General features: G+C 54.0%; 1 protein-coding gene across 9 annotated transcripts in view; it reads right to left on the bottom strand.

Moving 5' to 3' along the window:
* Positions 1–20,669, bottom strand: part of TIMP2 (TIMP metallopeptidase inhibitor 2) — a 105,833-nt gene that overhangs the window by 47,442 nt on the left and 37,722 nt on the right. Inside the window, exon 1 of one of the 9 annotated variants that reach the window (XM_054257124.2) lies at positions 16,705–16,868. The exons of 7 other annotated variants lie outside the window; for them this stretch is intronic. Coding sequence is in view for 1 of the 2 variants with exons in the window: in XM_035301960.3 (XP_035157851.1) it covers positions 16,440–16,569 (130 nt within the window). In the remaining variant the exon portion in view is untranslated. Of the gene's footprint in view, positions 1–16,439; positions 16,869–20,669 lie in introns of those variants that run through there. One more of the 9 variants, XM_035301960.3, reaches the window with a different exon arrangement.

The following is a 20,669-nucleotide window of genomic DNA, read 5'->3' on the forward strand; positions in this document are numbered from 1 at the left end:
TCTGCCTTGCACCTCAGAGCTCCAGGACTTACCCCAGTGGCTACCCCACTTCTCAAGCCTTGGGACTGAGACTGCATGACACCACCCCGACCCTGCCGCTCTAGCTGGCAGACAGCACATCATGGAACCTCCCAGCCTTCATCCACGTGTGAGCCAATTCCCATATAAAGCCCACCTTACACAGCTGCAAGTAGGCTACTGGTTCTGTTTCTCTGGGGAACCCTAATGCGCCATAGAGCTACAAAGTCTTGTATATGCTTCTCCTTCCTCCAAGAATCTCCCCACATCTTTTATCCTCAGTGTGGTCTTGATGCCCACCCTAAAGCAAGGGGGACAGGGCTAGCAAGGAGGAAACAGCATGGGGTCCAACACGACAGCACACGGGCCTTCGATGGCCCTTGCAGAACATCCGGCACGACTCCCAACTGCTCTTCAGGTCCTTCCTGGACTGAGGACGTTTCTCTCAAGCCTGGGCTCGCCTGACTCTGCCTTTGCAAGTCCTAGAAGGCAGCCTTATCCTCTGGATTAATCCCATCTGCTAAATGGTCTCCCGGCCTGGGATTCACCATTGGCCAAGGGCCAACTCAGCCTTGAGAGTCTGAGTCCATATTATTTTTGTTTTGTTTTGTTTTTTTTAAGACTGAGTCTTACTCTGTCACCCGGGCTGGAGGGGAAGCGGCGCCATCTCGGCTCACTGTAACCTGCACCTCCCACGTTTCTGTTTCTTTTTCAGTCTTGTTCTGTAGTGGTGCCATCTCAGCTCACTGCAATCTCTGCCTCCTGACTTCAGGTGATTCTTGTGCCTCAGCCTCCTGAGAAGCTGGGATTACAGGTGCACCACCACGCCCGGCTAATTTTTGTATTTTTAGTAGAGATGGGGTTTCACCATGTTGGCCAGGCTGGTCTTCTCCTGACCTCAGGTGATCCGCCTGCCTCGGCCTCCCCAAAGTATTGGGATTCCAGTCGTGAGCCGCCGTGTCTGGCTAGCTGTTCCACTTTCTGATTACTTGTCTGTTCACTTGGAATAGCACTTTTTAATTTCCTTCACATTCACAACTTGGCTGTCAGGCACAAGAGGCCTAGCTTTCAGCCTGTCTTGGCTTTCGACGCACCTTCCTCACTAAGCTTAATCATTCCTAGCTTTTGATTTAAAGTGAGAGATGTCTCGCTCTGTCTCTCAAGGTTGAATGCAATGGTGTGATCTCAGCTCATTGTAGCCTGGAACTCTCAGGCTCAACTGATTCTCCCGCCTCAGCCTCTGGAGTAGCTAGGACTACAGGCATATGCTATCACACCCGGCTAATTAAAAAAAAATTTTTTTTTTTTTTGAGAGAGTTTCACTCTGTCATCAGGTGCCAGGGTGGAGTACAGTGGCGCAATCTTGGCTCACTGCAACATCTGCCTCCCAGATTCAAGCAATTCTCCTGCCTCAGCCTCCTGAGTAGCTGGGATTACAGGGGCACACCACCACCCCTAGTTAATTTTTGTATTTTAGTAGAGACAGGGTTTCACCATGTTAGCCAGGATGGTCTCGATCTCCTGACCGCGTGATCCACCCACCTTGGCCTCCTAAAGTGCTGGCATTACAGGCATGAGCCACTGTGCCCGGCCTAATTAAAAAAAATTTTTTGTGGAGATGGGGTCTTGTCTTGCCCAAGCTGGTCTCGAATTCCTGGCCTCAAGGTGATCCTCCCGCCTCAGCCTCCCAAAGTGTTGGAATTACAGGCATGAGCCACTGAGCCCAGTCCCATTACAGGGTAATTAACTGGCCCAATTTCAATATTATTGTGTCTCAGGAAAGAGAGAGGCCTCAGCAGAGGGAGAGAGACCAGAAACAGTCGGCCAGTTGGTGGGGTGGTCTGAACAGACAACGTGGGTCCATTAAGTTTACCATCTCCTATAATCCCAGCACTTTGGGAGGCCGAGGCGGGTGGATCACAAGGTCAAGAGATCGAGACCATCCTGGTCAAAAAATGGTGAAACCCCGTCTCTACTAAAGATACAAAAAATTAGCTGGGCATGGTGGCACGTGCCTGTAATCCCAGCTACTCAGGAGGCTGAGGCAGGAGAATTAATTTCCTGAACCCAGGAGGCGGAGGTTGCGGTGAGCCAAGATCGTGCCATTGCACTCCAGCCTGGGTAACAAGAGCGAAACTCCATCTCAAAAAAACAAAAAAAAAAAGCTTACCATCTCCTATGGGCACAGTTCATGGTGCCCCTAAACAATTACAACAGTAATATCAAAGACTGCTGATCACAAATCACCGTTAACGGGTATAATAATAATGGAAAAATTTGAAATATTGCAAGCTTTATTAACATGTGGCATGAACACGTGAAGTGAACACAGGCGGTGGGAAAAAAATGGCACCGATGGACTCGCTCAACTCAGAGCTGCCACAAACCTTCAATTTACAAAAATGCACATCTGCAGAGCATGACAGAGTGGAGCGCAGTACAACAGGTGCACCCGGGGAACTCAGGGTCATTCTAGGGCAACTTACACACTTGCCAAAGAAAGTCTAAGGACCCCTCATGTGTCCAGACATTTTACACTTCAGTTTAAAAATGCCATACCTGGCAGGTGTGGTGGCTCACATCTGTAGTCCCAGCACTTTGGGAGGTCGAGGTGGGTGGATCACTGGAGCTCAGGAGCGTGACACCAGCCTGAACAACATGGTGAAATTCCGTCTCTACTAAAAATGCAAACACTTAGCTGGGCGTGGTGGCATGGGTCTGTAGTCCCAGCTACTTGGGAGGCTGAAGCAGGAGGACTGCTTCAGCCCAGGGGGCAGAGGTTGTAGTGAGCAGAGATTGCACCACTGCACTCCAGCCTGGGTGACAAAGCAAAACACTCTCAGAAAAAAAAACGTTGGGGGGCAGGTGCAGTGGCTCACACCTGTAATCCCAGAGCACTTTGGGAAGCCAAAGATAAATCAAGGAGCCCATGTGTTCCCAAAGCTCTCCAAAGTAGTCCCAGCTACTTGGAAGGCTGAGGCAGGAGAATCGCTTGAACCCTGGAGGCAGAGGTTGCAGTGAGCCAAGATGGCGCCATTGCACTCCAGCCTGGGTGACAGAAAAAAAAAAAAAAGAAGAAGAAGAAAAGAAAAAGCTATACCATGTGATGCCTGCAGAGCATCTGATGCTGTGATTTATTTAACCACGCCCCTGCTACTGTATATATAGGTGTTTCTAACATTTCCCTAAGAGAAGCAAGACCGAGATGAATATCCTTACCGCTAAATGCTTCCATGTGTTCTAAATTGTTTCCCTCAGAAAAACTCCGAGATACAGGGCTGCCTGATCAAAGGGAAGACTTACTTTTAAAGTCCTCATCACTGCTGCCAAAATGTCCTTCCATGCCTCTAAACTACTCAAGACAAAATATACCTGTCGCCAAGCCCTTCCAAGGACAACATCCCTCTTGGTCAAAAGGAGAGTGATGCTAAGTCCAAAGCTGTGAAGTCGAATCCTCTTTCCAGAGACCGAGCCAGGACCCTTCTTCATGGATTCCTGGCACTGCCGCTCTGTGGGTGACCTTGGCCAAGTCATCGGCTGCTCCCCACCCACACGCCTGCCTCACCTCCCGAACAGAGCCCTTGTAAACAAGCAAGATGTGAAGTCGTTCGTACTGAGAAACCCTCCACAATATGGTTATGCCTTTGCCTGGTGGTTTTATCCCTGCTTTCCAGAGCTAGTGCTCAGAAGGGAAGACTACCACAGACATGTTCCTTCATTCCCCGCCCTGGAGTCCCCTGGGCCAAGTGGACAAGACATCGAAGCTGAGAGTCAGGGGCCAGTGATGCCCATCCCAGGTCCACTCTGACCCCATTCCTCTTGGCATACTCGGTTTCTGCCTGAGCTGGGGCAGGCTGGTCCCAGGCTTCTGGGGACAGCTCAGGATTGAGGATGAAATGTGAAGAGAAAGTGTGGAACAAGGAGCCCAGGAGAGAGTCACATGTGTACATGTCCACCTAAGCCTTTGCCCCAAAACAGTAGATGTGTCAGGAGCAATGGCTCATGCCTGAAATCTTAGCACTTTAGGAGGCTGAGGTGGGAGCATCACTTGAACCCAGGAGTTCAAGACCAGACTGGGCAAGATAGACAGATCTGGTTTCTAAACTCAAAAATAATTTTAAAAATTAGCCAAGCGTGGTGACACATACCTGCAGTCCTAGCTACTCAGGAGGCTGAAGTGGGAGGATTGCTTGAGCCCAGGAGGTTGAAGCTGCAGTGAGCTAGTATCACGCCACTGCACTCCAGCCTCGGCGACAGGGCAAAACCCTCATCTCTTTACAAAAAAAAAAAAAAGATAAATCAAGGAGCCCATGTGTTCCCAAGCTCTCCTGCCATGGTGTCAGCAATGCCTTCTGAGCATAATAATCCCCCCAGACCTCAAGCCCATGAATGACCACCCCTAGTCCTTCTAATGTCACATCAAGTGCTGTGTCATTGAAGCACCCTGTATCCCATCACGTGGTACCAGAGGCCTGGCCATGGTGCAGCTGGACCCCCAGCTGCTGTGTCACCATGGGCAAACAGATTATGTAAGTTTCCTAACATTAGAGAGACTCGGAGGTGATGAATGTCCTCTGGACCTAGGATCACTGTAAGGCTCAGGTCTCATCAGGTTTCCATACATGCTCTAGACATGCAGCATCAACCAACTCCAAGTCCCCAGCCTTGCTGGCACTCCTGGCTTTCTCCCTTGTTCCTACCCCCACAACATTACGGGGTCCAGGCTGGGCCCTGTGACCAGCGGATTCTCAACTAGCTGGAGCAAACAGGGAACGAGAACACAGACAAGGCAGAGCCGCACTCCCAGAGGCGGCGTTACCGTCGGTTGCTGGGACCCAGTGTGTTCCTTTAAGGAGCACACCTGCCCTCCTTATGTGATCTGGGCATTTCTTTTTAAGGGACACATAATAATCGTAATATTTATGGTGTGTATAGTGATGTTTAGATCAGATCAGGGTCATCAGCGTAGCCATCATCTCAAGCATTCCTGTCTTTGTGGTGAGAACATTCAGCATCCTCTGAGCTTTTTGAAACTATACAATGTACTACTGTTAATTACTTTTTTTTTTTTTTTTTTTGAGATAAGAGTCTCACTCTGTAGCCTAGGCTAGAGTACAGTGGTGTAATCTCGGCTCACTGCAATTTCCGCCCCCTGGGTTCAAGCAATTCTCCTACCTCAGCCTCCGAGTAGCTGCGATCACAGGTACGCACCACCATGCCTGGCTAATTTTTGTATTTTTAGTAGTGACGGCGTTTCACCATGTTGGCCAGGCTGGTCTCGAACTCTTGGCCTCAGGTGATCCTCCTGCCTTGGCCTCCCAAAGTGTTGGGATTTCAGGCATGAGCCACCACTCCAGCCTATTGTTAATTACATTAATCCAACAGCGACATGGAACACTAGAACTCATTCCTCCTATCTAGCTGTAATTTTGTATCCTTTAACAAATCTCTCCCTCTCCTCCCCCAACCCTTCCCAGACTCTAGTATTCTGTTCTACTTTTGACTTCGATGAGATCAACTTCTTTTTTTTTAGCTTCTGCATATGAGTGAGAACATGCCGTGTTTAACTTTCTGTTCCTGGCTTATTTCACTTAACGTCTTCCAGTTCCATTCATGTTGCTGCAAATGACAGGATTTCATTCTGTTTTATGGCTGAGTAGTATTTCATTGTGTAGATGTACCAAGATTCACAATGAAATACTATTTCATTCTTTAGCTATTCATCTGTTGTTGGACACTGAGGTTGATTCCGTATCCTGGCTGTCGTGAACAATGCTGCCAGGACCGTGGGGGTGCAGGTGTCTCTCTGATGCACTGATTCCTTCTCCTTTGGATAAGTGCCCAGTCGTGGGACTGCTGGTTCATATGGCTGTTCTATTTGTAGTTTTTAAAGGAACTTCCACCATAGTGACTATACTACTTTACATTCACACCCACAGCGTATACGAGTTCCCTTTTCTCCCCTTCCTCGCCTAGGCTGGGTCTTTCTGATCATCTGTCTTCTTGAACTCTTGATCTGGACCAAGGGAAGAAGGGTGCAGTGGTGAGCTGGGGAGCAGGGAGGAGCCAGGCTGTGGCAGGAGAAACAGAACATGGTGAGCTGGCCGTGTGGAATGGAAAGGGTAGGCCGATTTTCCTGCCCCACATTCGTGCCTTTCTTCGTTAAGAGCTCCTTGGACAGAGGCTGCAGGTTTCTCAGAAGCACTGTCTAGGATCTCAACATTCTAGAAGGGGCTAGGGCAAACTATTGAGCCCCTCCAGTGCTTTTTTTTTTTTCTTTTGAGATGGAATCTCTCTCTATTGCCCAGGCCGGAGTGCAGTGGTGTGATCTCGGCTCACTGCAACCTCCGCCTCCTGGGTTCAAGCGATTCTCCTGCCTCAGCCTCCTGAGTACCTGGGATTACAGGCAGCTGGAACCACGCCAGGCTAATTTTTAAAATAGTTTTAGTAGAGATGGGCTTTTGCCATGTTGGTAAGGCTGGTTTCGAACTCCTGACCTCAAGTGATCTTCCTCTGAAAAGTACTAGGATTACAGGCGTGAGCTACCACACCCAGCCAAGCTTGCTCTGTCATCCATGCTGATATAATCATAGCTCACTGCAGCCTGAAACGATCCTCATCTCAGCCTCCTGAGTAGCTGAGAATATAGGCACGTGCCATCACCCCTGGCTCATTTTTAAAACTTTATTTTACGTAAAGATGAGGTCTTTCCCAGGCTGATCTGCAACCCCTGGGCTCAAGCAATCCTCCCACCTCACCTTCCCAAAATGTTGGGATTACAGGTGTGAGCCACTGCGCCTGGCCCGTCTGGGCTTTTGAAAGTACTACACACTCTGAACATTTTTCTAGGTCATAAACACATATCTGTAATATCATTTGAAATGTCTGCCCACTCTGTTGCAGCAGGGAGAAAGCTTAATTTATTTAGCTTATCTCCAGCAGACAGGCAAACCTCACGAACAAGGCCGGCCTCAGGAGCTGCACCCCCTCCTCAGTGGCTCCATCCATCACCCATAGCGCTTCAGCCCAACTCCACAGAAACCACCATCTCCAAGCCAACGTTGGTCTGAATCAGTACCCTTCTGTTGACGCGCCCCCTTTTAAAAGCTGATTCTTTTTTTATTTGCTTGTTTTGAGATGGAGTCTCACTCTGTCTCCCAGGCTGGAGTGCAGTGGTGCGATCTTGGCTCACCGCAATCTCCACCTCCCAGGTTCAAGCAGTTCTCCTGCCTCAGCCTCCCAAGTAGCTGGGATTACAGGCGAGTGCCACTACGCTCAAATAATTTTTGTATTTTTTAGTAGAGATGGGGTTTCACCAAGTTGGCCAGGCTGGTCTCAAACTCCTCAAACTCAGGTGATCCACCTGCCTCAGCCTCCCCAAGTGCTGGGCTTACGGGCAAGAGCCATCATGCCTGCCTAAAAGCTGTCTCTTCTTACTCTGCTATTTCCTAGCCAGCTGACCCTGAGAAGGTTCCTTAGTAGGCCTGTGCCTCGGCTGGATCCTCTGTGCAATGGGGATGAGGATAGGGAAGGAAATGGGCTGGCACTAGTGAAATGCAACAACACCCGTCTAAGCACTGGGCACCTCTGCCAGCTGTTACTGTTGCCACAGTCATTATCACAGTGTCATGATTCACTTCCTGGGCTGCTCCCAGGCCTCCCTCAGGGCCAGGTGGGGAGGAAGGAGAACACAAAGATCGGGAGAGCTCAGGGTTTGAGGAAGAAAGAGCTGGTACCCCCCCTCCCCGCTCCGCTAGCTTAGAGAGCTTCCTGGGAGGCAGGAAATTCACATCCTTTTTGGAGGAGTGGAAGTGGAGGTAGAGGGAGGCCATTGTCCTAGAGCGCGCTGCTGGACTGAGTCTGGGGCCAGCACGTGACCCCCACTCACCCTGTTTGCTATGAATGTCAGTTCCCCCTCGCTGCTGCTGACTGCCTTCACCCTCACTGCTCCATTTCCCGTTCCCTCTGAGGCTGCGTCACACATTTTCCCCTTCAGTCTGCTGAAGCTCCAGCTCAATTCCCTCTCACCCAGACTCGACGTTCAGCAGATCCCAGCAGAACTCAACAGTGACCTCCACCCACCTGAGGTCCTGAGCAGCTTAGAGGACAGCTGGCCCCCGGGCATTGCGTTCAACCCCAGAGGCATCTCCCTTTGTGTCTGTCCATGACTCTCGGCCCCGCTCCCGGCCTGCCTTCTGTTTCCCGGGTCTTCCCCAGTGCAGGTGCCAGCTTGGCTCCCCTGGTGACAGCGAGCCTCTCAACACCACCTTCCTCCTCAGTGTCATCCCCCGTCTGTCCCCTCTCTCCCAGTGCAGGAGCTACAACGCCTTCCCCGGGTCCCTGTCCAGCCTCCAGGCTCGCTGCTCCAGCTGGGCTCAAGCCCACTTTGTTCCAATGCCTCTGTCCCCATGGTCCACTCTCTACCACAGCCGCCCTGGGCTCCCCCCACCCACCCCAGGACCTTTGCTTGGGGCTCATCTTAGCTCTGATGAGATCCACCCCTCTGGGCCCACCATCTCACCACTGTCCTAACCTCGGTAAGAGCAAGAGGTGCAGCCTGCAAGGTGACCAATGCATTCCTGCGCTCACTTCCCTGAAGACAGGCACCACGACTTCGGAGTTCAAGACCAGCCTGGCCAATGTGGCAAAACCCCGCCTCTACTAATAATACAAAAATTACCCAGGCATGGTGGCATGTACCCGTACTTGGGAGGCTGAGGCAGGAGAACTGCTTGAACACAGTGGGCAGAGGATGCAGTGAGCCGAGATTGCACCACTGCATTCCAGACTGGGGGACAGAGAGACTCCATCTCAAAAAGCTATATAAATAAATTCCTTGAAACACCTGCCATGGCATTTTTGCATATGGCAGGCACCCAAATTCTATTGTACAACAAAACATAAAAACCCTTAAGCAAATAAATTCCATAAAAAGCAGGTATTTAAGACACAGACACCAGGCCCTTCCTAAGTGTTGAGGTCTGGGGTTCCCTCAGGCCATGTGTGGTCCAACTCTGACCTGAGTTTTAGATGGAAGGGCAGCTGCCATCTGCCAATCATGCCTTCCCCACAGAAGACAACTGCAGAGCCTCCCAGGTCTTTGGAGCCATCCCTGAGACCAGTTAGGAGGCCAAGGACACCAATGGCCTCCTTTCCCCAGAGCTGGTTACAGACCTGCCTGGGACCCCCCCGCCCCTCATGGTGGCAGAGTCTGAGTGGACCCTGGCTGCCCAGGGCAGCCAAGTACAGAATGAGGGGAGAAAGGAGAGAAAAGCAAGATCATTAATACTGCTCAGCTCTGAGACCAGGCAGATATTCGCAGCAAACAGAAGACTCGAAACCTACAAAAAGACTTTGTATAAATGGCAGTGACTTAACTTTTGGAGGACCACATGCACCTTTGAGAAGCTGGGGGCTACCACATCCATACACACACACACACACACACACACACACACACACAGTTTCCGGGCTTGTGGCTAGCCCAAACCCGCCAATCCTATCTCTGGCTGGGTGTTCATACACTTTGAGGTAAGACCCCTCTTTTATAAAGACTGTTCCTCAATTTGCTTCTGTTATAAACAAAAATGCTCGCTCTTCAGTGCCACAGAGAAATAGCACATGAACATAAATTTTAATTTTCTCAGCAAGGCAATTTTTACTTCTATAGAAGGGTGTGTCTTGCAGATGGAGACGTAGCGAGAGCACACCTGAACGAGGGAGGGAAAGGGGTTCTTATTCCTGACACGGTCAGCCCCTACTGCTGTGTCATTCCCCTATTGGCTAAAGTTGGACCCACAGTCTAAGCTAACTCGATCGGCTATTTTAAAGAGAGCAAAGGTAACAGTGACGGGGTGGGTAGCTTGGCAGGAAGGACGGTTACAGAACAGGTCAGCACAGGGGGACCTGGGGGACTTAGGTCAAAGCAGGTGACCAGGGGAACAGATGGGAAGTACTGATTACAACTGGTGGGAAAGCTGTTTACTGAAACTTGAGGCAAGAGGGCAAAGAGAACCAGGAAGTTAAACTTTAAAATGGAGAATTAAAGAATAAGACAGCTGAACATGATGACATACTGGTTCTTTGAAGAGAAACCTGGAGTTCACTAAATCTAGCAGCTTCTCAGAGCAAACACACACTCAACCTGACTTGCTGGGGCTCCCAGAAGCCTTCCCTGGGCTCCAGTCTGACCTGGCTGGCCAGGGAGCAGCTCGGCCCTCAGATGTAAGGTGGGATTCATCAGCATGGGGTCTCTGTGCCCTTCCCTCTGCTGCTGCACAGCCATGCACCAACAAACGCACCAGGCCCCATGGTGTGGGCTCCAGGGATTCTAGCCCACTCATGCTGCAGGGTCCAGGCAGGTGGGCCCTGGGGGGTCCTGGGGGCACCAGCTTCATCTGCCTGCTACTCTGAGACATCCATGCTCCTGACCGTCTCTCCATCAGGAAGTCTGGGTCTGCCCCCCTTCCCTCCTCCCAGCAATCTCAGGGCAGCTCATCTGCCTGCTTACTCTGCCCCCAGCACTGAGGCGGTCAGAGCCTCCACACTTCCTGTTCAGACCCACAGGCAACAAAAACAAAACCTTGGCCAAGCACTCAAAATATCAGACATTCATTAAAAAGTATGTACAGGCCAGGCGCAGTGGCTCACGCCTGTAATCCCAGCATTTTGGGTGGCTAAGGTGGGTGGATCACTTGAGCTCAGGAGTTCGAGACCAGCCTGGGCAACATGGTGAAACCCCATCTCTACAAAAAATACAAAAAATTAGCTGGGCATGGTGGCTGCTTGGGAAACTGAGGTGGGAGGATCGCTTGGGTCCAGGAAGTGAAGGCTGCAGTGATCTGTGATTGCACTCCAGCCTGGGTGACAGAGTGAGACTCTGCCTCAAAAAATGAATAAAAGTTATATATAATTGCAAATCTCAATCCATATGCTAACTTTTCATACCATTCCTGGCACCAAAGTTGTATTGGGCACCCCTCTGGAGACAACTGCTCTATGCCAGCTTTGGCAGGCGGCAGCAGCACCTGGAGAATCCTGAAACTCTGGTGCCCACATCTGGGCCACTCCAGCTTGAGGGTCTAGGTGGCTGCCTTCTACCAGGCTCCCTGGGCATCACCTGCTGCCAACCCACAGCTGGAACATCCTTGGTGGCTGGGTGGACCCCGGGACAGAATGCGGATGTCACGTGACAAGTCAGAGCAGTGTAACATTTGGCCCCCATTTCCTTGGGGGTCCCCCCTGAACTCCTGCTCTGCTCTTCAGCCTACACTGCACCCAGAACTCTCACCCTTCCTGGGCAGCTGGTCCCTTAGCTTAGAACACCTGTGCACACCCCACCCCACACTCCCCAGCACCGTCCTCCAGATCGGACTTCTTCACCCTCCCTAACCTTGATTTCTTAACTCTGCCCTCCCTCTTGAAAAAGACCATACTAGCCATGCAGTCACTTGCCCATGGTCCCTGGTTTGTGAGCCTGTGCATGCTGCGGGGGACAGAGGGCGTGTCCAGGGCATACACCCCTCCTGCCCCTACCCCTGCCACGTCTGCCTGTCTTTGCTTCCTTCTTTTGATATCCTCCTCCCTGCCATTGCTTCAGTCCTCACAGCTGCCTGGGAAGCCTCAGGCAGACCTCAAAGTTGTTTAGAAACCCAATGGCTTCACCCCACTACACGCACGCCCCACCGCATCGACTCAGTGGTTCTGCATCAGGACTGGGGCAGCCGCCTGCACCTCTGTCTCCCAAGAGTCGTCTATGCCCTGTTCTCCACGTGCTCAGGTGTCGCCACAGGGTTTGAGCCTCTCAACCCACACCAGTGGCATGCACCTAGCGACCTGGTTGGGACAGCAGGGAGGAGGGAGGCAGGTACCCAAGCCCACTCGCAGCTCACAAACCACAGGCCGGGACTGAGGAAGTGGCTGGTTCTGCACCGCCAGAAGGGTACAAATGCCAGAGGCCCCAGAGGCTCCCAGGCGGGCACTGTCCTCAGATCCCAGACGGGGAGAAATGCCTCATTGGGAGAGCCCCTTCCAGCACCTGCCACAGCTCCAGGCCGCGTGTCTCTCTCCCTGCTCTTCCGGTCTCCCTGCCTTGGGAGCTGCCAGCAATTCAGGGGCCAGTGACTCCCCTGCAGAGCTTGTCCCTCCAAGGACACTGGTCAAAACCAAGCCAGAGAGCTCCAGTTCTCCCCACAGCCCCTTCATCGACCTACCATGGGGCCCTGTACCCTCACATCTTGCAAATGCGTTTCACATTGTCACATAATGACTTCTGGATTTTGGTTATTTGGAAAGCTTATCTGTTGTTCATTATTCGCTGGAAACGCATCAAGTGGACCCACTTTGGACGGCACCCTGGCAGTTGAGGAGGGGGGTGCTTGCTCACCACACCGTGCTGCAGGGACCCCTTCCTTCCACACTGCCTGGCACTGAAATGCGCAGTCCTGCCCCCTGCCTCCTCCACAACAGGGATAAGGTCTTGCTTCTCCTTTATGTCCCCTGGGCAGAGCCAGCCACCCCACAATTGCTTGTTGAAACACAGACAAGCCCAATACAAAAATCAAGATGAACAAAACTGACAATACAAATCAATCACAGACTTCGGACAAAGACTCGCCAAGTTTCTCTAAAAAGCATCACCCCTGCCCCCTTGCACGGAAGGCCTGACCCAGCGCACATGAATCTGATGCTGTGTTGCTTTTTCTAAGCACGTGTCCTGAATACAGAGCTGTTTTTGACGACGTGCTGTGTGTTTTCTTGGGTGACCCCCCTATCTGTCTGGTCCCTGTCACTGTCTCGCAGGAACCAGGCCACCCTTGGCTGTACACCCCGGGAACCAGCAGCTGTTTCCCTCTTGGCTGTTGGTCCCCTTCCAGCTGGAGCTGGAGATCCTCAGGGGGGTTTGCAGAGGGCAGGTTCTGGGAACCTGTGGAAAGATGTTATCACAGAGGACTTCTAGGATAACCTGGCTTTCAATATTGCCACCCAAGCCAGAGGGGAGGTTTATTCTCTGCATCTAGAGAGCTCCTGGCTTTACCCTTGAGTTCAGAAACCGGCCCAAGGGGCCCGAGCTGCCAATTAGATCAGCTGGCTAAGAGGCTCCAGGCATGGTACTGCCTGAATGGTGAGCCCAAAGCCAATTTCCAGACAGAGCCCTGTAGCTGTGCGGTAGATGTGAAGGATTTCACTGGGTGAGAGGAAGCCGGGCCAGCAGCGCGTTTAAATACTGCTGTAACTGAGACACAGAATGCTTCCCATTTGTGCTGGCCTTCCTGAAAAAGATGAGGACTGGGGCATCTCTTACCATCCCTTATCCTAAAAGCCATCACCTCATAATGAATGATCTTTGCCGCTACGATAAATGCTAGGGAAATACCTCCCAGAAATCCTTCCCAGGGCAGACAGAAATCGGACTGTTTACTAAACCAATTGCCTCTTGTAGACACCAAGCCATTTAACAAGCCTACAGCAGCCAAGAGGAAAAGGAGCCAGCTCGCCACATAACAAGCCAGCCTGTACAACACCCCACTGTGTCCTCCTTCTGTGACCCCCTGGGTCACAGCCCTGGTTGCCCAAAGTCGCCTGTGGGCCTTTTAAAACTGCAAAAGCTGAAGTCTGAGACAGACTCTCTGTATCTGCAAAGGGACCCAGACCTCAGTAATCTTTCAGAATCTTTCAGGCAATTCTGCTCTGGGCCAGAATGGGGAACTGTGACTGAGAAAGTCACAAACCTGCATCACTTCAAGGAGAGCTGGACAGTGGAGAATAGACAGGCTGCTGCTGTCCCTGTGGGATTTGTTCCAGGACCCTACCCTGGGATGTCCTGGGTTGTTTATCCCGAGTTGGCCGAGCATGGAAAGGGTGACTGGGAACAGGAGAAGGCAGCCTGGGTGTTCTGGGTCAAATCATGTCCCCCTCAAATGCACCTCTAGTCAGATCCCAGAATATGACTTTATTTGGAAATAGGGTATTTTTTGATATATCAAAATGAAGTCACACTGGATTATGGTGGACCCTAAATCCGATGGCTGGTGTCCTTATAAGAATGGGGAAATTTGGCCGGGCGCAGGGACTCACGCCTGTAATCCCAGCACTTTGGAAGGCCAAGGCAGACGGATCACCTGAGGCCACGAGTTTGAGACCAGCCTGGGCAACATGGCGGAACCATATCTCTACTAAAAATACAAAAAATTAGCTGGGTGTGGTGGCACATGCCTGTAATCCCAGCTACAAGGGAGACTGAAGCAGGAGAATTGCTTGAACCCAGGAGGTGGAGGCTGCAGTGAGCCAAGATCGCACCTTTGCACTCCAGCCTTGCTGTCTCAGAAAAAAAAAAAAAAAAAGAACAGGGAAATGTGGACACAGAGACACACGAGAGAGAAGGCCATGTGAAGACAGGCAGAGACGGGAGTGAGGTGTCTACAAACCAAGGAGCATCAAGGAGGGAGGCCTGGAAGAGATTCTCCCTGGGAGCCTCCAGCAGGAACCAGCTCTGCAGATGCCTTTTCAGACTTCCAGCCTCCGGAGCTACAGAGAATCCATTCCTGTTCTTCTAAGCCCCCCCGGTTTGTGGTCATTTGTCACAGTGGCCACAGGAAGCGAATGCCTTGGGCTCTGCAGTGCAACTCTGGCATCTGATGGGGCCTCTGAGCCAGGATGGGTGAAAACTCTTAGCTACAGGATGATTTTGATACAAATGCCAGGCATCCCAGGGAGGGGAGAGTGCTGCGCCAGGCACGGAGGACGCAGGAGGAATGAACGGCCGCCCTCCAGCCTCTGCCATCCTGGATCCACACCCCATGCAGAAACAGCTCCCAGCTCAGTGGCCACTTTCACTCATACCAGGCAAGGACAGAGTGGCTGCCTGGACATTCTCCTACACAGCTGAGGAGTGTTGGGGGGGGTCCCAAGACCTGGCTGCTACGAACCCAACCCCCCAAGTCTTTCTGGCTGCGGCTTCCTGGCCTTCACTACAACCTACCCCACCACATGCTGGTTGTGGGGGAGCCTGGACAGGCCTGCACCCCCCTACCTCGGGGCACCCCCAGAGAAAAGCCCATTATGGCTCCCTCATCAAAGGAGCCTCTCCTTTGCCCCCAAATCCTTTAGCACCAAAGCTAAACAGGAGAAAAGACCTGGATTTTGTGGAAACTGGGATACAGGCACGGGTCACGCCCTCCACCCAGGTGGCCTGAGCCACCTGAGATCTGTGACCCCAGTAGACTGGAGGAGCTGGAAACTTCCCCAGCTGGGGAGGCAGCTCCCAGGCGGGTCACGATGGAGTAAGGGAAGGGCGTGGCTGACAGCAGGAGAAACAGAAACTCCCACCTCCAGTCTGGGCAGGTGAGCGCGCTTCCCGGCCTTGCTCCATCTGCCCTGGACAGGCCACTCGGCAGAGACTCAGCCATGAGAATGTAGGAGGGCAGGGGGCTTCCGAGACCACCTGCTGTGTAGCGAGACTTGCCCCAGGAAGACCATGCTGACCAGCACCAGGGCTGCAGAGGCTTGAGTTGTGGGACCAGGGTGGAAACTCCGGGCCAACGGGTTCCTCCCATTTCTGCTGGTTCTCCCCCTCCACGGACCAGAACAAATAACTGGGCCCCTCCTCCCTCCCTCCATGGCGCCTGTCTTTTGCGGGCTAGGAGTCCTAAGGTCGCGGGTATTTGTTGGGGAATCTGAGCAGCCGCAGGGTCCCATGTGCCGGGTCCAGTCACCAAAGTCTCCAGCTTTTGTGGACGCCCCGACAAAGCGGACACTCAGGGGTCCCAGTCCCTGCCCAGCCAGTTTGCAGGGCCTCTCGGGCAGGGCACCAGCAAGGAGCCAGGCCAGGGGACACCACAGGCCTTTCTCACCTGCCCTTCTGGGGCCTGTGGAACCAGCCTCGGGTAGGGGGGGCTTCCATCCCACCCAGGCTTGATCAGGGAGCCCCAAGTTGGGGCTGGTGGGAGCAACCCCAGCAGAAAAGCCCTTCCCCACCCAGCCCCGAGCCGAAAGAAGCCCAACTCCCACCTCCTCTGCGAAAGTTTCTTCCTGGGGTCCCTAGTCCTCCAGCCCCCCCGCCCCCACGCCGGGTCCCCCACGCTCCCCGCCCCCAGCGCTGGCATCCCAGGGCGCGCCGCCTGCCAAAACCCAAGCCATTCCCTGGCTCCCTTTCCTGGGGCTGGAGCTGCGGCGGAATTTCGGTGGAATTTTGAGGCTGAGACGCATCTCGGCAAAGAGGGAAAGAAAGGGAGAGGAAGGAGGAGGGAAAGAAAGTAGGCTCTAGGCGTCCACTTGCAGGATTCGAGACGGCGACGAGGACCAAGAGGCGGGCGCTGGGGTCCCTCGGCCCGCGGCGGGCGGGCGGGGCGTCCGCGAACCAACCCTCGGGGGTCGCGGGAGAGGTGGGGCCCCGCGTCGGGGCGGGGGTCTCCGCTCCTTACCTACATCTGCATTGCAAAACGCCTGTTGCGGGTGCACCGGGGAGCAGCTGCAGGGGTCAGCTGGGCGAGGCAGCGTCGCCAGCAGCAGGAGGCCGAGCGCCAGCCGCAGGGTGCGGGCCGCGGCGCCCATGGCGGGCCGGGGGGCTGGGCGGGCGAGGGCCGCCGCCGGGGGTCCGGGCGCTGCTCGCGGCGGCGGGTTGGGGGCGCGGGCCGGGGCTGAGCCGGGGCCGAAACGGGCCCCTCCCGCGCGGCGCACCCTCCTCACCTGCCCCGCTCGGCCGCGCAAACTTTCTCTCTCCTCTTTGTCTCGGGGGCGCGCGGGGAGGGGCGCGGGGCGCAGTTCGCCGGGCGGGGCGGCGGGTAGGGGGCGGCGGGCGGGCGGCGCTGCAGCTCTCCGCGGCTGCGCTGCCTTCTATGGATGTGTTTGCTGTGAGCTCGGGCCGGGCCGCTGTTTTATTGCGCTCGGAGGATTGTCTGCTCCTCCTCCCGGTGGCTGGCGGCCAATGCAGGCTCCGGGCGCTCCCAGCAGCCCCCTCCTCCCCCTCCGCCCGCACCTCCCCCGAGCCCGCGCTTTTGTTGCGCCCGGCCTGGCACGTCGGGGGCTTACCGCACCGCCCAGCGCCCGCGGCCCACACCCGCGCGGGGCTCCACAGTCCCCAGACCCCCGACCCCAGCCCCCGGCGCGTGGCCTCCTGCTCCCGGGGGCCCTGGCTCAGCACGTGGGACTCGCGCCCGGTCCCTCCGGGGCCCCGAGAGACCCATCCGCCGCCCCCACAGAAGGCGACGCCGCCCCGGGGTCTCTGAGAGTCCAGCCTCGGGACGAGCCCAGGAATGTGCCCTTTGGAGCCGAGGCAGTTCCGTGTCGCCGCCGCCTCCCTATTCTTGTGGGCGGGTGGCCTATGAAAAACTGACGGGATCGCTTTTTCAAATGGAGGCCTTAGAATTTTAAGTGCGCCTGGCTAGTTTAGTTGGGGGGTGGGGGTGTGTGGTTACTGGGAACAAAACAGGATTTTATATAAACTGGCCATATTTTTGACCAGCCAACAAGAGACGGGGGGGGGGGGGCCGAGGTTCCCGGGAGCCAGTAAGATCGCAGCGGAGGCATCGGTGGGGCTCCGCTCACAGTTTTCTCTCTTAGCCCGCAAATGTGGGAACCGAGGGACTTTTCCCAAAACAGTTTTGTGTTCCAGGAAAGACCCAGGCACATGAAGGTATGAACATGTGTAGGGTGGTGAGGCGGGCTTCCTGGCTGTGAACCTGCCAGCGCCTGGCTGTGGGCACCCACCCTGTGAATCCGGTGTGTGCCTCACCGGGCTCCGTGGACGCTGCTGCACTCAGGTCAGCACTCTAGCCCTCAGGGTGTCGCAGTCTAGCTAGGAAGATGACACAAGAAGAATCAGGGCCGGGCACGGTGCCTTTCGCCTGTAATCCAAGCACTCTGGGAGGCCGAGGCGGGAGGATCTCTTGAGGCCAGGAGTTCGAGACCAGCCTGGCCACATTTAGTAGACACAGTGAAACTCCGTCTCTACTAAAAATACAAAAATTAGCCGGACGTGGTGGCAGGAGCCCGTAATCCCAGCTACTCTGGAGGCTGAGGCAGGAGAATCACTTGAACCCGGGAGGGAGAGTTCACACTGAGCGGAGATCTCACCATTGAGCTCCAGCCTTGGTGACAGAGTGAGACTCCGTCTAAAAAAAAAAAAAAAGAATTCGCCCACTAAATTGTGCGGTGCTGACTTGAGGTATGAAACTTTGGAAAATAGTGAAAGGATGGAAAAACAGCTTCTTTCTGTTCATGAATGCTTTGTGACAGACAACTCCGAGAAAAGCTAAATAAATTTTTAGCACCCTGACAAATCCAAAGTCATTTTTTCGGTTTTTGTTAGCGCGAAATACAGTCGTGTCGTCCACGAAGTGATGTTTGAAGCTAACTTTTCAAAGTGCAGTTAATTCTGAAAATTGTTCCGTGCTGGCTGCTTGAAGCCAGTTCATTACTTTCTTTCCTTCTTTTTGGTTACAAGGGGAACGAAAGCTGTTGAACTTGACAGAAGTCCGGAATCAATTGTCAGTTCATGGTAGAAACAGGTAGCGTAGGGGCTCTCAGTCTTTTAACCGAGCTCGTAAGTGTGATCAGGTAGGTGTATTAGGGTAATAAATACCTTAGAGCAGGTGTGGTGCCGACAGCCAGGGGGAGGGGCTCACATGGGATGTACCTGGGAGGAAAGGGGGGCGCTGGGCTTCAGGGTGAGGGGCATAGACTGGAACTTCCAGCCCAAAGCCTCGCGTCTGCACCCTGGACGGCCCTCCCCCAAGTCATCCCCACCAGCACACAAACAGGCTGGAATTGCTCCCGGGAAAAATTAAACAGAAATCTTGCCAGGTGCAGTGGCTCACGCCTGTAATCCCAATACTTTGGGAAACTAAGGTGGGAGGATCGCTTGAGGCTAGGAGTCTGAGACCAGCCTGAGCCACATAGTGAGACCCCATCTCTACCAAAAAAATTAGCTGGGCGTGATGGCACACACTTGTAGTCCCAGCTACAGGAAGCTGTGGTGGGAAGCTTGATGCTGGGGAAGTCGAGTCTTCCCCAGTGAGCCGAGATCACAACGCTGCAGTCCAGCCTTGGTGATGGGGTGAGACCCTGTCTCAAAAGGAAACAAAAGTCTTCCCTCGATTCCCCCACCATAGAGAACCCTACTTTTTTACTTTATATACCATTATCTCCTCCAAACAGGTCTATCCTGCAAGTTTTCAGCTTTCTTTTCCTCGCTTTTCTCTCTCTCTCTCACTCTTCCTCCTCCTTCCCTCCCTCCGTCCATCAACAAATACTCATTTGAGCGTCTGCTGTAGCCTGGACACCGTCCTGAGAGTGAGACATTCAGCGTCTACAGAACAGAGGAATGTCCCTGGGACGGCAGGTGGAAACACGCAAGTTCCCAAGGCTGGAAAGTGCTGGTCTTGGTGGAGCCGGTGGTGTGGCAGAGGAGTGAGAGGAAGGAGGGCTGAGGCAGGAGGCCAGGAGCAGGGGCTGGGAGGGGACACAGCGGAGGGCACCAGGCCACCAGGAGGATGTGCATTTAGCTCTGAGTGCGGTGGGAGCCTTTGGAGGGTTCTGAGCGGAGGGGCAGGATCGGACGCATCCTCTAGAAGGATGGAACTCTGGGGGATGGCCTGGGTGGGGGCGGGGAACCCAATGAGAGGGCTGGTGCCTGACATCCAGAGACTCCAGAGCCACGGAATGGTGAGCACAGAACCTCTCTGGTGCAGTCCTGTGAATGGCTGACCTGCGGCTGCAGTCAGGAGCAGAGGGGACTGAGGTCTGAGGGGTTCAATGACTCTCCCAAGGGCACAGCAGGGAAGGGGAGAGGCCGGTCCCAGAAGCCAGGCCTCCCTCACAGCCCACAGCCCCCAGCTCACTGACCCAACCCCCAGCTTGCTGACCCAGCCATCTCCCTGCACTTGGGGCCCTCAGGGTCTCGGCTCCTGGGCCAGCTTCTGTCCCATTGACCTCCCTCCACCTTCCCTTCCAGTTAGGTCCTCCCATCTCAAAACCAAGGAAACTGAGGCCTCAGACCAGGAGCCTGCTGAAGACAGGGAGTAGGCGGGGGGAATCTGGCTCATGGTAGCACAAAGACTCTTTTTCTTTTTTTGAAAGACTGGGTCTCACTCTGACACCCAGCCTGGAGTGCAGTGGCACGATCTCAGCTCACTGCAACTTCTGCCTCCTGGGCTCAAGTGATCCTCCCACCTGAGCCTCCTTCGTAGCTGGGACCACAGGTGTGCACCACCACACCCAGCTAATTGTTGTATTTTTTGTAGAGACGTGGCTTCTGCAAGCTGCTCCTTCTCCTTCTCTTCTGTGCTCTGTGGCCAGGAAGGCTCGACCATGCCAGATGAACTTGAACAGGGGGAAGGGCTGCCACCCATAGGGGAGGGGACGGGGTCTGCATGCCCCACACCCAGGGCAAGAGAGGAAGGAGGAAGGCAGACCCGGGCTGGAGCTACCTCCACTGCCTCACTCCTTTTTCTTTTTTTTGAGACAGACTCTTACTCTGTCTCCCAGGCTGGAGTGCAGTGGCACGACTTCGGCTCACTGCAACTTCTGCCTCCTGGGCCCAAGCAATTCTCATGCCTCAGCTTCCTGAGTAGCTGGGATTACAGGCACCCACCATCACACCAGGCTAATCTTTGTATTTTTAGTAGAGACGGGGTTTCACCGTGTTGTCCAGG

Source organism: Callithrix jacchus, chromosome 5 (assembly GCF_049354715.1).
Source record: "Callithrix jacchus isolate 240 chromosome 5, calJac240_pri, whole genome shotgun sequence".
Lineage (NCBI taxonomy): Eukaryota > Metazoa > Chordata > Mammalia > Primates > Cebidae > Callithrix > Callithrix jacchus.